General features: G+C 47.5%; 1 protein-coding gene across 1 annotated transcript in view; it reads right to left on the minus strand.

The window, feature by feature from the left end:
* Positions 1-16,582, minus strand: part of LOC144121534 (arylsulfatase B-like) — a 66,704-nt gene that overhangs the window by 34,062 nt on the left and 16,060 nt on the right. Inside the window, exons 2-4 of the mRNA XM_077654795.1 lie at positions 11,394-11,518; positions 10,305-10,464; positions 3,366-3,478 (exon numbers count right to left, since the gene is read on the minus strand). Of these exons, the coding sequence (XP_077510921.1) occupies positions 3,366-3,478; positions 10,305-10,464; positions 11,394-11,518 (398 nt within the window). The remainder of the gene's footprint in view (positions 1-3,365; positions 3,479-10,304; positions 10,465-11,393; positions 11,519-16,582) is intronic.

Here is a 16,582-nt window from a genome sequence, read left to right on the forward strand (position 1 = left end):
TCGTGTGCTGTAATTTAGTGATCGTTTCGCCGTTCACGTCATTGGCTTCGATTATCATGCCAAGGACCCTTATTATGTGCACTATCGGGATGGTTGCTCCGTTGCTCGTGCGTAGTCTGATCTCTTCGTAATCTTGTCTGGTTGTTGCCGCATTCCGACCACACCCGGGTGGTCTGACCCTCTTCGTAGGGCGGTAGAGTAGGAGTTCCGACTTTGTAGGCGAACATCGTAATCCCGTACCCTCTATTGTCTCGATTGCTAGTTGCAGTGCCGTTTCGATGTGACCGTCGCTGCCTTCGTGCACCCAGAGTGTTATGTCGTCGGCGTATATGGTGTGCCGGACGTCTTCGAGTTCTTGTAGCTTTTCTGCTAGCCCGATCATGACGAGGTTGAAGAGCATGGGCGAGATGACGGAGCCCTGCGGGGTGCCGGTGCTTCTCAGCGTTTGCTCTTCTAGGTGGATATCCCCTGCCACTAAAGAAGCTCGCCTGTCTGTCAGAAAATCTTTAACGTAGTTGTACGAGCGTACACCTAGGTTTTGCCGCGATATGTGGTGTAAGATCGCCGAGTGCGCGATTCTATCGAACACGCTTTCAAGGTCAAGGCCGAGAATTGCTCTGGTGTCTCTCGTCTTGCCGTCAAGCACCTGGTGCTTCAGTTGTAACATTGCGTCTTGCGTGGATAATAGGGGGTGGAATCCAATTATGGATGGTGGGTATGCCCCTTTCTGCTCTAAGTGGGCTTGCCAGCGGTTAAGCAGTGCGTGCTCCATGGTCTTGCTGACGCACGGCGTTAGGGATATCGGGCGAAGGTTGTCGAGGCTCGGCGGGTTTCCGGGTTTTGGGATTGGTATCATTCTCGCAGTTTCCCACTGTTGCGGGAAGGTGCCGCGCTGCCAGGACTCATTGATGAATGCCGTTAACTGTTCCACGGATCGGTCGTCGAGATTCTTTAGGGCGCGATTCGACACCCCGCCGGGGCTCGGTGCCGGTCTGCTGTGGAGGTTGTGCAGCGCCGTCCTGATGTCTTCTACGTTAAAGTCCTTATCCAATTCTGCTTTCGGACACCCCTCCTATGGGCCGTGTTGTGCGGTCGAAGTGTGCGGCAAGTACTTCGCTCGTAACCGGACGGTCACTGCATCTTCACCGTGCTTCTCGAGCTCCTTGTGTAATAGACGACACTACTCTCTTTTTATTTTTAAGAACTCAAAGAACTTGCGAACATAAATCTCTCGAAACTATCTAAAAGGAAAAGGGGTGCCTTCGTCTATGCGAGTTTCATCTCCCACGGCGGGAGAGCGAGAAGATGTTTTGACTTCAACTTTCCTATTGTTTACTGGAAACACTGATTTCGCCTCATAATCAGCAGCTGGGCCGCGATGATCTCCTCTGTGCGCAATAAGACCATTTTACTGGCGCTATTTTCTCTGCAACAAAAATAAACGCATTGGAAAGTTCGCAGTTTGGCTGTATGCAAAACTTTGAAGAATTTTTTTGAGGTTAGCCTCGAGAAGATTTTTATTGTTGTGGCTGAATCCGCGTTTATTCATGTCCAAAAATAGCCAAGCGAAGTGCGTAACTACATACAGTCGTTCCTGTGCCTCTCCATGGCGGTCGAAGCACCGCAGCGCCACTTTTTTCTCTGGGTAATATTGAGACACTGTAGGCTTGCACAAGGCTCCAGTCGGGAAAGGCACCCTTGGAGAGCAAGCTGTTGGCTCACAGCAGTTCACCACTAAGAAGCCGAGAAGATCGGCTGGGAGCTCTCCAATCCGGCCACTGTTGAGCACTGCAGCGTGTGAAAGGCCAGTGCCTATATTGGTGAGACGTGTCCGAGAACATTAGCTGATCCCGCACTTTTCGCTGCTACAGCAGCACGCCACTTAGGTACCAACGGCGTGTTCAGTTTTGTAACTCTACCAAGGTTCACTGCATGAGCTGCCGTTTAGTGCAGGAAGACTTCACTGCCGCAGAGCTTTCATACGAGTTTTCATACGCGTGAATACAGTTTTTTTCGCATAGTTTTCATACGAAATGTAACACAGCTCCATGCGTCACTGCTCCCGTATCTGCCTTTCTCCGGATAGACCATTGCACGAAGGCGGAACATTGTTAGAAACCTTCGGTAATATATGCTTTAGCAATAGCTGGCTTGACATAACAATCAGAAAGGCGTTACCAGGCGAGAGTGTGGTCAGCATATTAAGGCAACTTCCGAAGAGGCCGTTTCTTTCACTGTTTTTTTCTCCTCCCTCTGTCATTTACTGGCAAAGGCGCGGAAACTCGTCTGCTACTTAAGCTACCGCGACTCAGCTCAGCGTTTGCCGCCTGCTCAGCTTCGTGTCGCTTCTGTGCTCAAGAAGAGAGCAATGCATGCCATGCGTCGTGACAAAAGGTTTTGCTTCCTTTACAAAGCCGTAGATGACCAAACCATGCCCGGAACTTCTTCCCTACCATCAAAGCCATGTGGCCATTGCCCGAGTATTGCCCGGGCACTTTTGGAGAGCAAGCTGTTGGCTCACAGCAGTTCAACACTAAGATGCCGAGAAGATTGGCTGGGGCTTGTTCGCTGTGGTTTCCACTTTACAAATGGATCGTCGATGTCTTTCACGTTTTGCGGCCGCAAATTGCCAGCATTCTGTGTTCAATGCAGGTCCTCTAGCCATGCGCCTGGGTGACCTAGCTCTCTTTACAATGATAGTTGCACGACTTCTTCCGGTGTAAAGAACATTTCTGTCACACATCGTATGTGAAAACTATAGCGTTCATCTTCTGTTTCGATAAGGCTATTAGAAAGTCGGCTTTGTGGTGTGCTGAGGAGGAGACAGGAGTAGTACTGAAGCGCTACTCTCCATTTGCCCTAGGACAGGGCGAAAAGTCTGCGATGGCTGCTCTTCCTATTCGTTCTCTTTCACTTCTTATATATGAAGAGAAAGTAAAAAAAGAAGCTGAAGCGTACCGATAATGTATTTGTTGGATTTTCATTCCGATTTCCTCATGATCTCTCAAAATTCGTTATTTGTTTTCACATATTCCCATATTTTTATTGATGAGCCGCTTGAGATTTAAATTTTTGAATTTTATTCTGTTTGGATTTGCATCAAACACGGGTCAATCCCCCACCGTGGGTATGTGCCATCGCTTTTGAGGCAACAACAACAACAACAGCAACCAGGCTACGGTGATAATGCACGCGCTAAGGACGTGTATAGCTAAGGAACCTATGTTTCTTACGGCTATGAGTAGGCTTGTAGCGTGCACCTGTCCTGCAATATCAATCGGCACCATTTAGTCTACATCCATAGAATACGTTCTTCTGTGCAGCGCGAGTTTTTTTTTACGCAAAACGACACAAAGTATTGATACCTTTCCCACGATGTGGGTTTCATAGCCCAACTCCTTGAAGTATTCGCTCATGATCTTCACGTCTAGCGATAAGCCAGCTGGCACTGCTGGCTCTAGAGCATCGTGCTGGAAACCTAGATCGTGATAGAAAATGAAGGCGAAAAACAGCACTCGTAGCAAGATACGAATGTGGTGATTTGTTTATGGGTAATACAACTGTTAGGAGACGAACAGTAACGTGCAAGAGACGACAAATTGCATGCGCCATTAAGCTTCCAAAATAGTGTAGGGAAAAGAAATTAGAGCAATTGAAAGTGACGCGCAAAAAATTTTCCGACTACTAATAACTGATCATTGATTACTTGAAATACCAAAAGTAGAAAACAGTTATTGTATTATTGTACGGCTGATTGATTGGAGGCAGCAACGAAGTGAATTGGTGAAATGAATATTCTGTCATGAACTAAAAATAATGTAAAGACGCAAATCAGACGCACAAGAAATGTGGACAGGCAAAATCTTTGTTGACACAGCGTAGCTCCAAGCCAAGAGTTCGAGAGCGTCAGCTTCGTCTTCTTCGCAAACTGAACTGCGTCAGCTTCGTCTTCTTCAGCTTTCTCTCCTTCGGCGGCACTGGCCGCTGGGGCAGCAAACCCCAACTGTATGTATTACAATACCCCCGTGGTGAAAAGGCGCCATCCTGGCGGCCTGAGGGCACGAGATGATAGCAGGGTCGTAGTAGGGTTTCAGGCGGTCGAAGTGGACGATTTCGCGGCCGCGGCGTCGATGATCAGGAATGAGTGAGGGGCTCGATGAGGTAGTTAATTGGAGATGTCTGCTGAACTACGCGATAGGGGCTGTGGTGTTTGCTTAGCAGTTTTGTCGACAGGCACAGGCTGGAGGAGGGCACCAAAAGCCAAACTAAGGAGTCGGGAAGGTAAGCCGGCGGCAGACAGGTAGAAGTGGCTCGGGCACTTTTCTGACGGTTCTGATCTTGGGCAGCAAAGGTTGATGGCATTCTTCGGCATGCGCAGCGGCTTGAGAGACGGTTGTAAATTCAGAGGAATATGGGCGGTAAGGCAGTATGGTGTCCATAATTGAAAATGGCTCCCGGCCGTAGAGAAGAAAATACGGGGAAAATCCAGTAGTTGCTTGCATTGCAAAATTGTAAGCATAGGTAACGAATGGTAGAATGCGGTCCCAGTTGAAGTGATCGGATGAAATGTACTTGGCCATCATGTCGCCGAGGGTCCGGTTAAAGCGCTCGGTCATGCCGTTCGTCTGGGGAAGGTAAGATGGAGTTGTACGGTGGACGATGTGACACTCCCGAAGAAGGGCCTCCAGGACGCCTGACAAGAAGACGCGACCTCGGTCGCTGAGCAATTCCTGAGGCGCACCGTGGCGAAGAATGATGTTGTGAAGTATGAAACCGGCGACGTCGGAGGCCGTTGCAGCTGGTAACGGGGAAGTTTCTGCATAGCGCGTGAGATGATCTATGGCGACAATGATCCAACGGTGCCCAGCAGAAGTGGTAGGAAAAGGGCCATAAAGGTCGATTCCAACACGGTCGAAAGGGCGCGCCGGACAAGGTAAAAGTTGCAGAGGAGCCGGTGAGTGCTGTGGTGGATCCTTGCGCCGCTGGCATTCGAAGCAAGAGGGGACGTACTGACGGACAGAACGGTACATGCCTCGCCAATAATACCGAAGACGTAGGCGGGTAAAAGTTTTCAGCAGACCGGCATGATCGCATTGCGGGTCGTCATGATAACTGGCACAAATAGCGGAGAGGAGATGCCGGGGAATCACGAGCAGCCATTGGCGACCATCTGGTAGGTAGTTGCGACGATACAGCATCTGGTCCCGCACGGCAAAGTGACGGGCTTGACGACGGAGTGCTCTAGAAGGGGGGCTGGCAGAGCGGTTGGCTAAAATATCGAGGACAGAAGCTATCCATGGATCCTTGCGCTGCTCAGAAGCCATATCAGTGGTATTGAAAGAAGGCGTGAGGCTGGAAATAGATGGTTGGTCGAGTTCAGAGGACACAGGGGAGCGTGAGAGGGCCTCAGCATCGGAGTGTTTGCGTCCGGAGCGGTAAATGACCTGAATGTTATAGTCTTGTAATCGGAGAGCCCAACGAGCCAGGCGGCCGGAAGGATCCTTGAGTGACGAAAGCCAGCAAAGGGCATGGTGATCTGGGATGACAGCGAACGGGCGCCCATATAAGTAAGGGCGAAATTTTGTGATCGCCCAAATAATTGCCAAACATTCTTTTTCTGTGACGGAATAATTAGTCTCCGCTTTTGTGAGTGCACGGCTTGCATTAGCAACGACTTACTCATTGAATCTAGGTTTGCGCTGAGCAAGAACGGCACCCAGACCGATGCCGCTGGCGTCCGTGTGGAGTTCTGTAGAGGCGGAAGGGTCGAAATGGCGCAAAATCGGAGGGGAGGTGAGAAGATGGCGCCGCATGGCAAAAGCTTCGTCGCATGCAGTGGACCAAACCGGTAAGTCGTGGCCGGCGGCGGCGAGAAGTTGTGTCAGTGGGGCGATAATTGCAGCAAAATTCTTGACGAACCGAAGAAAGTACGAGCAAAGTCCAATAAATCTTCTAAGTTCTTTCAGGGAGGTCGGCTTCGGGAAATCAGCAACTGCTCGTAGCTTGGCAGGATCCGGGAGGAACACCACCCTTGGACACGACGTGGCCTAAGATAGTCAGCTGTCGAGCGCCAAAGTGACACTTCTTCAAATTAAGCTGCAGGCCAACGTCACTGAGACACTGAAGGACACTCTCAAGACGAAGAAGATGAGACAGAAAATCCGGGGAGAATACGACAACATCGTCCAAGCAGCAGAGGCAAGTTTGCCATTTCAGCCCGCGTAGGATGTTGTCCATCATGCGCTCGAAAGTTGCAGGCGCGTTGCAGAGACCGAAGGGCATCACATTAAATTCATACAGCCCATCAGGCGTGATGAAAGCTGTTTTCGGGCGATGAGCTTCGGCCATCGGCACCTGCCAGTATTCAGAGCGCAGATCTAACGAAGAAAAGTACTCTGTCCCCTGCAGGCAGTCAAGCGCGTCATCTATACGAGGCGGGGGGTAGACGTCTTTCCGAGTAATTTTGTTTAGCCGGCGGTAGTCTACGCAGAATCGAATGGAACAGTCCTTTTTCTTGACGAGTACAACGGGAGAAGCTCACGGGCTGTGAGAGGGCTGGATCACTCCACGGTGTAGCATGTCGCTCACCTGATCATCAATTATGCGGCGCTCAGCGGAGGAGACGCGGTAAGGGCGCTGGCGCAAAGGTCGATGTGTTCCAGTGTCGATATGGTGGCGAACCGCTGTTGCACGACCCAAGGTGTCTTGATGAGAATCGAAGGACGCGCGGAAGCGCTGAAGCAAGGCGACAAGCTGGGCGCGTTGGAGAGGTGGCAGAGCGGCATCGACGGAATCGGCAAGCCGGTCGGGTGAGGTCTGATCGGTTGCGACGATGGGAGGAGTGAGGGCATTGATGTCATACGAGGGAGGGTCATCCGGAACAGGTGAAGCGTCGTCGAGATCGACGACATCAACCGCTCCAAGCGATTCTCCCCGAAATAAATTGGTCGGGATAGGCAACGGGTTCGCAACGTACAGGGCGCTACAACCACCAGAAATTGTGAGCACAGCATGCGGGAGCATGACAGATTTGCGGTGCGCACAAAGGGGTGAGGGCGAAAAAAGGACAGTAGCGTCAGAGAGTGCAGCACAAGTAAATGGCACAAGAACAGAAGAGAAACCCGGCACGTCGGTGTTGTCAGTGGCGAGAATATGCGCGGCAGTAGTAGGGGAGGCGTCCACAAGAGGATCACACAGCGGCGACAAATCAATTTGAGCACGTGCACAGCCGATGATTGCGTGATGCGCGGACAGAAAGTCCCAACCGAGGATGATGTTGTGAGAGGACCGGGCAAGAACGAAGAACTCAATGGTGTAGGAGAGGCCTTGGATGATGAGGCGAGCGGTGCACGCTGCGAGAGGTCGAATGGGGTCAGCGCTGGCGGTTCGAAGGAAAATTTTAGAGAGCGGCGTCGTCACTTTTTTTAGTTTGCGGCACAAGTTGCAGCTAATGATGGACACGGCAGCACCAGTGCCAATGAGCGCATGAACAGGAACACCTTCAACCAGCACTTCAAGAATGTTCACAGGAGTGGCAATAGGGCTTGAGACGGTCGGTGACGGCACAGTTCTTGCCTCCGGAACTGCGGCGGCTAGTTTTCCGCTTGGAGAGGTGGCGACCGGCGGCGCATAGGAAAGACCGAACGGGGGCGAGGAGATGGCGACCGGGGGGTTCGGTGGTAGGAGTCGGAGCGATTGGTAGAGGGATGCTGGGGCAGATGAGAAGAGTCAGGTGCGGAGGGCACGGGAACGTCGTACGTCGGCGCTCGCTCGTAGTCGTGAGGACGGGATCCGCGGGTGCGGCACCAACGGGCCACATGACCAGCGAGGCCGCAAATATAGCAAATATGGCGGTTATCTTGCGTGCGCCACGGATTCAGAGGGCGTGGAGCGGTGCGAGGCAAAGGCCGGTGAGGGTGAGGCATTGTAGGAGCGAGCGGCGGGTCAGGAAAGACAGTGCAAGGTGGCGCATAGGCAGGAACAACCGGCTGAGGTCGTGGCCGGACGACAGCTTCAGCATAGGTGAGCGGTGCAGTGACTACAGGTGGTGGATTAGCGGGCGGCAGAACCTCTGCAACCTGCTCCTGGATGACACGCTGAATGGAAGGCGACAGCGTTGGCGTTGGAGCGGGTGGGCAGGTAACCAGCGATAGCTGGCGGGCGACCTCCTCGCTCACAAACTGCTGGATCTGCTGAAGAAGGGTCGACTGATCGTGAGCAGGACCGCCGACAGCCAAGCTCGAAAGGGTGTCGTCCGGGCAAATGGTACGACGGGTGACAAGACGCTGTTTCCGGAGCTCGTCATAGCTCTGACACAAAGAAACGACGTCGGAGATGGTTTGAGGATTTTTGGACACTAACATCTGAAATGCGTCGTCCTCAATCCCTTTAAGAATGTGTTTGAGTGTGTCCGCGTCGCTCATGGGTGGATTCAGACGCTTGCATAAATCAACGACATCCTCGATATAGCTTGTGAAATTTTCGTTGCTCTGCTGCGCCCGACTGCGCAGCCGTTGTTCGGCACGAAGTTTTCGGACAGCGTGGCGGTCGAATACATCGGTAAGGCTGGTTTTGAGGGCCGCCCAGATAGAAAAATCGGCTTCGTGGTTGCGAAACCACAACTTGGCGACGTCGGTCAGATAAAAGATGACGTTTGCCAGCTTGACGCTGTCGTCCCACTTGTTATAGACGCTTACGCGTTCATAGGAGGCGAGCCAGTCTTCGACGTCGGTGTCGTCCGTGCCGCTGAAGATCGTAGGGTCGCGCTGACGCACGCGACCGGAACAGACGACGGCGGCAGGAACAGTGGAGCCAGGCTGGGGCTGGGTATCAGTCATCGTGGTAGAGGCTGGTAAGGCGTGTAGATCTTGAGGTCCGTAGATCCGTAAGGTCTGTAGCTCCAGGGTGGGAACAGGCAGCACCTCCACCAAATGTAAAGACGAAAATCAGACGCACAAGAAATGTGGACAGGTAAAATCATTGTCGACACAGCGTAGCTCCAAGCCAAGAGTTCGAGAGCGTCAGCTTAGTCTTCTTCAGCTTTCTCTCCTTCGGCGGCACTGGCCGCTGGGGTAGCAATCCCTAATTGTATGTGTTACATTAAATTATTCTTTTTCAAATTTAAATATTTAAATTTGTTTTCTTTTATTCTTGAACGCTATTACAAATTTGTGAACATCAGTGAGTGGAGGTTGGGAATTGCTTGCTTATTTTAGAATTGGTAAAATAACATTGTTATAAGCTTTCGATCCGGTTCAGTAGACATAACATAACGTAAACGTTTGAATAGGGCAGCTAAAACATCAATTTCAGTTACTTGTGACCTGAATACAATGATTATTTGTGGATAATATATTACACATAAGGCATCTGCACTACTTTGTTGCATAAGATGATGTTGCAGTGTGACTTACCGCATAATCAGTATTGAGTAGTTCATTTTTTTTCATTTCCACTCACAATGAGACCGTGTTTTTTGTAACTCACAGTCATCCGCCTTGTGTCGACGAATTTCGTCAGCATATGTAGCTCGTTGTGAAGCTATGTTTGGTCATTAATAAATATCACAGACCATGAATGCTAATTTTAGCATGGTGCTGTTTTAGCGTTGCGATCAGCACCAATAATACAAAGAGGCTTAATGCATGAACTTTGAAAATAAGATTCAGCTGGTAGGCTTTTCTAAGAAATATGACTCAACAGATAAAGCGCAGCTAAACTCAGTGAGGTCAGTTAAAGCTTAAGAAAAACACAGCTAAAGCAAAGTTAAAGCTAGTGAAATAATTTCAGGTGGGAACCACTAATTCGCGGTGAACCGAAATCTTCGAATTCATTCGTAGTACGTTAAGAAGGAAACATGCCCTAAAAGATTGCTTATAAGTCATGCTTACGCCTTCTGCGGTGAGGGCATTCACGATGAGATTTCCTTAAACAAATGCGAATGGAGAAAGGGGGCTTGACAAAACAATAACTATCAAACTTCTATTGTTTCAGTTCAGCATCTGTCGAGCCACATGATCGATACAATACAATCATGATAAACTAACTTTCTCTTGTGTTTGCCTTATTATCAGAGATAGCGGGGCCTTCACGAGAAATGACGACTGTTAAAACTTTAGAGAACTGGAACACAATTTTGTCTCCATCCTGGCCGCACACTACAAGGTTAATTGCTCAGCCTTCAGTGTCTTGAATGCCGCAATAACAAGTTTGTACGAACAAACCAATGCAGGCTTCAGGTGGCAAGGAAAAGACAGTCCGCGTTTCGACGTAGCGTGTGGTTGAGATGGCGAGTGGACACTAACCGATATGTATGCCATATAATCCACTCAAGAGAGCTCCCCTCGAAGGTGAGCAGAGTGGCATGGTATAGTAGTTGTTGAGCACGACTCCTGTGCTGGCCAGGGCATCGATGTTTGGCGTCGGGATCTGTGTAGAGCCATGGAAGCTGACGTCACCCCATCCCTGCATTCAGAACGGTGGACACATAGCATGGAGTCGCCACCTACACTCAGATGTCATATCTTCAACCCACTTAATAATAGCCATGATGGCCAATTTGAGCATGCAAAGGCATAGGAAGATGGCGCTCAACCTGAAAAATAGTTTCCAGGACAATAACCACGATCAAAAACCACACATCGTCCTCTATAAGGTACTGCATGCCAAACTAAACAGGGTACGCGAGAAAAACATTGGCGATGGTGGAGCTTTGGTGCAACCTGGAGTGACGCGATAGTTGCAGCTGGCCGAGTGGAACTTGGTCACGTGACCAACCACGTGATCAGCCACGGCGCCGCGCCGCCGGCAGCTGCTCCGCTAAGAGATTCTGTGCTTATTCCGAACTTGGACGAACTCATAGGCTTTTCCTCAGAGAGGAAACTGCTGGCATACAGGACACTTGTGCGTAGTGCGCCAGAGAAAGTTCATATTGCATGGTTACCCAATGCATAGAAGCCTTCATGCATGAGCTATGCATTAAGTAACCATGCATAGCTCATGCATGGTTACCCAATGCATAGAAAATGAAGCTAAAATACAGAGTGTGCAAATAAAGGCGTGAAAATTAAAGCACCAAAACTCTTATGCGGTCCTTGATAGATCGTTTGAATGCATTGGCATTTTCTGTTTGTGATTCTGCGGTAGCTCTGCCTGTGGGGTATCGCGCGAAAGCGTTAATTGGTTAATGTCCATATGTGCGGGATTGGTAATTTTATACCATATATTAATAGATCACTGGGAGTCCTCATACCACTCCTGACGCAGTGGGGCAGTCGTTAAGGCGATACACCACTGCCCCTGCAGGAAGCTGTTGGAAGCTCTAGAGAACGTTTGAGTACTGCGGCCTGAGACCATGGCGCCAAAATAAATACTGTCCTGTGTCCTTCACTCACGAGATCATCCGCCAGGATGAATACGATGTTGGGTGGTCGCTTAATCTTAGTCGCTGAAGCGAACCACGTTGCCCAGGCAAACAGCAGCAGTGACAGGAACACATCTGCGATCCTGTGTGTGGGACCTGGCAGAGGGAAATGGTTGAAAATCACGGGACTCTGGTATCTTACTGCAATATCTTAAAAAACGCGATATTTTCTTGTGAGTGCAACTACATTGGCCAAACATGGTCGTGCTTCAGTAGCCGATTACGCGAGGATATGAGTGCGCATAAGAACCTAGAAAGGCAACGGCTAAATCATACAGGACAAGCTGTGACATCACATTTTAATAACTGCATAAAACTGAAGCATTGGGCCAGCAGCAGAGGCACACAAAATTTATGAAGAGTTACGCGATCTCAGCAACGGCGACAATTGCGTAGGCATTCGTGTGTCTCAATAAATCCGCGAAAAATATTAAGCTATCAAACTGATGCTATTGTACTCATTTTCACTCGTATCCTGCTCTTATTTCCTGACACTTACACTCACTTTGGGCGCTGATCTCTCACGATCGAGAGCAGTGACCGTTTGATTGCAGCCAGCGCCTTTGTTTATCTGCTTGATGATGACGATTATGGATTTTTATGGCGCAAGGGAATCTATGGACAAAGAGCGCCATGGCACGTGATATTATCGTCTTCTCAAGGTGGGGTCGAAGACCCATTTCCCAAGCATTTCATCCTAAATAAGCTGAGCAGCAGACCAGGGGAAAGCTTGTACCCATTGTATCACCGGCGTGTGCCCGGCGGCACTGGGGATCGAACCTCGCACCTTCTGCATGAGATGCGGATGCTCAACCACTTGGCCACCGCTGCGGTGGCCAAGTAGTTGCTTCCATGGTGCTTCCGCACTGCTTATTGCGTTTGCTTGCAGACTCCAGACAACGTGCATAGTGGCTCTAACGAAAAATTCTGCTAGTTGTATTCTGAATATTGCTACTATTGGTAATGTTATCTTTTCTTTTCAATATCTTCGGCGTTTACCACAATTTGCTCCTAGTTTTCTTCGTGTGAATTTTCTCTTTTTGGTACATGTATTTATTCTCCTGTTTAGTTTTTTTGACTGACAAATTTGTTATAGTTATTATGTTTCATTTTGTCAGAATTTGCTGTAGAGGTTTTTTTTTGCTGTATGCATTGTCCTGTAACCAATGTATTTTTTGTGTGTACCACTGCTCTCAGTAATGCCCTCTGAGCCATGAGGGTATTGGAAATGATTAAATTTCAGAGCCAAGATTCTAAACTGCAGAGCTGCAGAACCTGATTAAACCATGGCAATTATAGTGTGTCATGAGATATAAAGAGAGCTGGGCGGGGTCAACTGCCAGAACGAGTCAAGGATTTAACAGGGTAGCTAGTCCTCTAGCAAAATTTCTAAATAATAAATTTAATGGGGACACAGCTTGTAAAATATCCAAAGAAAAGAACAGAAAAATAGCTTAAAGAAGTTGAGGACGAAATTATTTGGATGCGAATTGTTTTGTTTCAAATGGTGCGTGCGACATCGAAATGTTAAGATGGCCACGTGAGTTTCGGCTGCACCTGAGAAATAGTTTACAATAAGTTTTTTTGCCTCAAGTTGGTTTACGTTCAGTTTCAAACAACTAACGGGGACTATTACGTCGCGAGGAAATATTTTGTATCAAACGGAACTAACAAAAACTGAATACCAAATGTTTAGATTAGTTTATGAGGGTGTAACGTCATAAAGCGACTCAGGTTATGAGGGACGCCGTAGTGAAGGACTCCGGAAATTTCGATCACCTGCGGTACTGTAACGTGCGCTGCCATCGCAGAGTACGCGGACCTCTAATAATCCATCAAAATTCGACCACCGCGGCTGGGATCGCACCCGCGTCTGTCGAGTCAGCAGCTGAGTGCCATAACCACTGAGCCACCGCGGCGGCCTAAAATATAACAATGTGGTAGTGTTTTAGTGCATTTGAACATAATTTCAATTTGGGCTCGACCTGTGTTGAGTGTTTGATTTTGCGTATTTTATGGTTCCTCACTTAAGACTTTAGTGGAAACTGCTATTTCTATATTTCTTTTGAAAATATTGACCAAAACATAGAGCACTTAAGTACGGCACAAAGAAGTGCGTTTTCAGTAGTCTCTCGCAGGAAAAGATCACCAACAAAAACCTTAATTTATCAAACTTTGTGCTGTGTACTACCACTTGCAGCCGAATTTGAGCACAGGATATATAGCCCGATCTTTGCCCGCCTGATTCTGAAAGCAGACCCGGAAAATGAAAGGTATTCTCAGCATGCGATGTTAGCATGTTTGCATTGTTGTGTATCGTATTTTCCGCACTATAATTCTTACTGTGTGCAATCTGCAGGAAAAATTTGAGCGTATAATAAAAGTTTTTGCTTAGCTAGTCCGCAGCGTGTATGTTAAGTTCGCATTGACAAGTTTTGGCTGAAAATAAATTATTTAGGCTGCCCGCACACAGTTTGCAGCCGATACGAGTCTTCCAGTGGCAGTCTTCAGGCTTTATTTAACCTACCTTTGTGCGCCGCCAAACACTCAGACGATTTTTTTTCATAAACTTGGCTGACACACCACCCGTGAATTCCAGTGCGCCTTCTTCAGAAGCCGTGGTGCGAGCAACCCATATATATTTCACAGTCAGTACCGTATTTCTTGTTTCTTTCGACTGTCGTAGCCTCGTTCAAGTGTTTGTAGTGTTCTGCATACTGCCACATCAAAAACACTTCCCCAGAAATTCTAGAGAAGCGCATTTTTTCAACCGAACTTGCTTATGAACGTAATTTTTTTCGTATGTCGTCAGATTACACCATTACAATCGATAAGTCCGCAGATGCTTCCCCGATAGGCTGTTATATATCTGACATTTATTCCAAAAAACCGCAACTTTTCATATTTCGTGGCACTGTTAACTCCCAGATGCGAGCGCAGGACCAACGTTAAAAGCAAAATTTTGCTACGCATCAGTATCTTAGGCCGTTCCCATAAATAAGTTCAAAACAGTATCATAGGATATTCCACAGTTGCCACAGAAAAAGTGATGTCCAAGAAGGTTGGACTTGAGTGAAGAAGGATTATTTCGGATGGACGGGAATGCATTATGCATAAAAATTATATATTGTTTTATATCAGTGCAGGTACCTCTGTAACTTCTATTGCTTTAAAATCAGTATTGCTGCCTGCCAGAAAAGAAGTAGCAGCTTTGATCAAGTTACAAGTTTGCACATTCATGTAGCTTGCCTTAGCAGTTCTATGCCTAGCAATGAAATTGCCAAATGAATTGAACTGAACACGTGCAAACCGGTCCACCATACAGCACTTGGCAGGAAAAAAAGAAAGGGCAGGGAAAAGCGATAAGATAGATAGCCCTCTCCCCTTATACCATTATGCATCTATCGCTCGAGAATAAATTTGCTTTGGTAAGTCACTCTCTTTTTGTAAATTATATTAGTGCTAAATATTTTTGACCATGTTGATGACGTCGCTTATTCCAGACCTAATCAAAAACATGAGATAAATGCTCATTTTTCAATTTGTAAGAACAACAACAGCAAAAATACTAGGTGTTATTTTGATGGTTAGAACGTAATTGGATGAATACATATCAAGCTTGATCTTTAAGGGTTAATAGTTTAGTGCTACCATTTTGAAAAAAATTAATTACAGCATTTTAACTGCGAAATTTCCTTCTGTCACGTCCAAGTTAGGCAAATATGAATTCGAAGCGTGATAATAAAATTATTTTCCACGAATGAACCATGCTTAACGCATAGGGGAGAGAAATTTCACACAGGGTCATTATAAATTTGTTAAACACACAACTGAATTTGGCGAACACTTTTTAAATGAAGTGAAACTAGCGCGAGTGTTTTGTGCGCTGATATTTTTCTTCGTAGTGCTTGTTAAAATTCTCCACAAGGGAAGTAAGTTTGTGTAAAAGTTTCGCCAGGATTGCTTTCCAAGTGCCACCGGCGGCCCTGTACAGAGTGACTGTTTTGATAACCATCTTTCAATTATATTCAACATGTGACATCGATATTCCATCACAGAGAGAAAACTGCTGGAAGTACGGCGCCTTAAGGTCAGCATTAATTGCAGGCTGAGGAGGAGAGTTAGTCCGTTGCATGTAATATCAAACGATGCAAGTGGAAAAAGCATATGTGGTATTCAAAACAAAATAATGTTAGTGCTTTTCTTTTGTGCATGCATATCTATTGTTTAACAGTCCAAGCTTTGCCTTTCGCTTTTATGATGAGAAGTTTTCATTCTCTAGGAAGGGTTTCCGCGGCTGGTACTAACGGTGAGTAGTGTGTTGTATCCGCTGTCCCTGTGTTCTCGATGCGACGAGTGGGACCTGGGATATTTATTTTTCTGAATTCGTCCGAAACGTAGAAAGGTATTGTTTGAAAATCAAGGCTGTGATCTGGGCAAGGTGAAATTGACTTGCAGTTTAACAACGTGAGCAGGCGTGACATTACGATGAGTGCGCTACACGAACGCTGACAAGCGAAGAATACGGAACACAAAAGCTGTTACAAACGAAACAATTTAGGGGACACATAAGCTTCGCCTTTAAGAGTGGAACGCGAAAGCGTTATCCGGTCCCGTTCGCGTTTCCTACTCAGTACTCACACAACTACCTAACTCTTAATTAGCATGCTCATATTTACTCACCTACACATCAGTTCATGTCTCTAAGACACTTCACTCAGTAAAAGCTCACAGTGTGTTGCCTAGGTCCACCTTTATTCTGCTTGAACCAGTCACCACACCCATATCGTACGTTCGGTGTCAGAGACAGTGTCAGACGTGGTTGGCCAAGCGGCTCTTATTCATACTTATACAGAAAAAAGCTTTTCATAAGGTGTGTCATGAGGCTTTGTTCGCAGTCTTGGAGAGTGCGATGTCTGGCTAAAAGGCATAGAACGCACAGAACTATGTTATATAGCATACACAACAGGACTGATTGTTAATCAAAAGGTTACCAAACCTGGTCTCCTTCATTCATCGGTTCGAAAGGGCTGCCCACTATCACCTTTGTTATTTCGTTTATATCTTGAGCCCCTACGGCTTAGTATCTTTAAACACAAAGCAATTCATGCCTTCTCGCTCTTGCAATGCGAAATCAAAATTTTATCCTTTTCTTTTTTA

This window comes from Amblyomma americanum, chromosome 2 (genome assembly GCF_052857255.1).
Source record: "Amblyomma americanum isolate KBUSLIRL-KWMA chromosome 2, ASM5285725v1, whole genome shotgun sequence".
Classification (NCBI taxonomy): domain Eukaryota; kingdom Metazoa; phylum Arthropoda; class Arachnida; order Ixodida; family Ixodidae; genus Amblyomma; species Amblyomma americanum.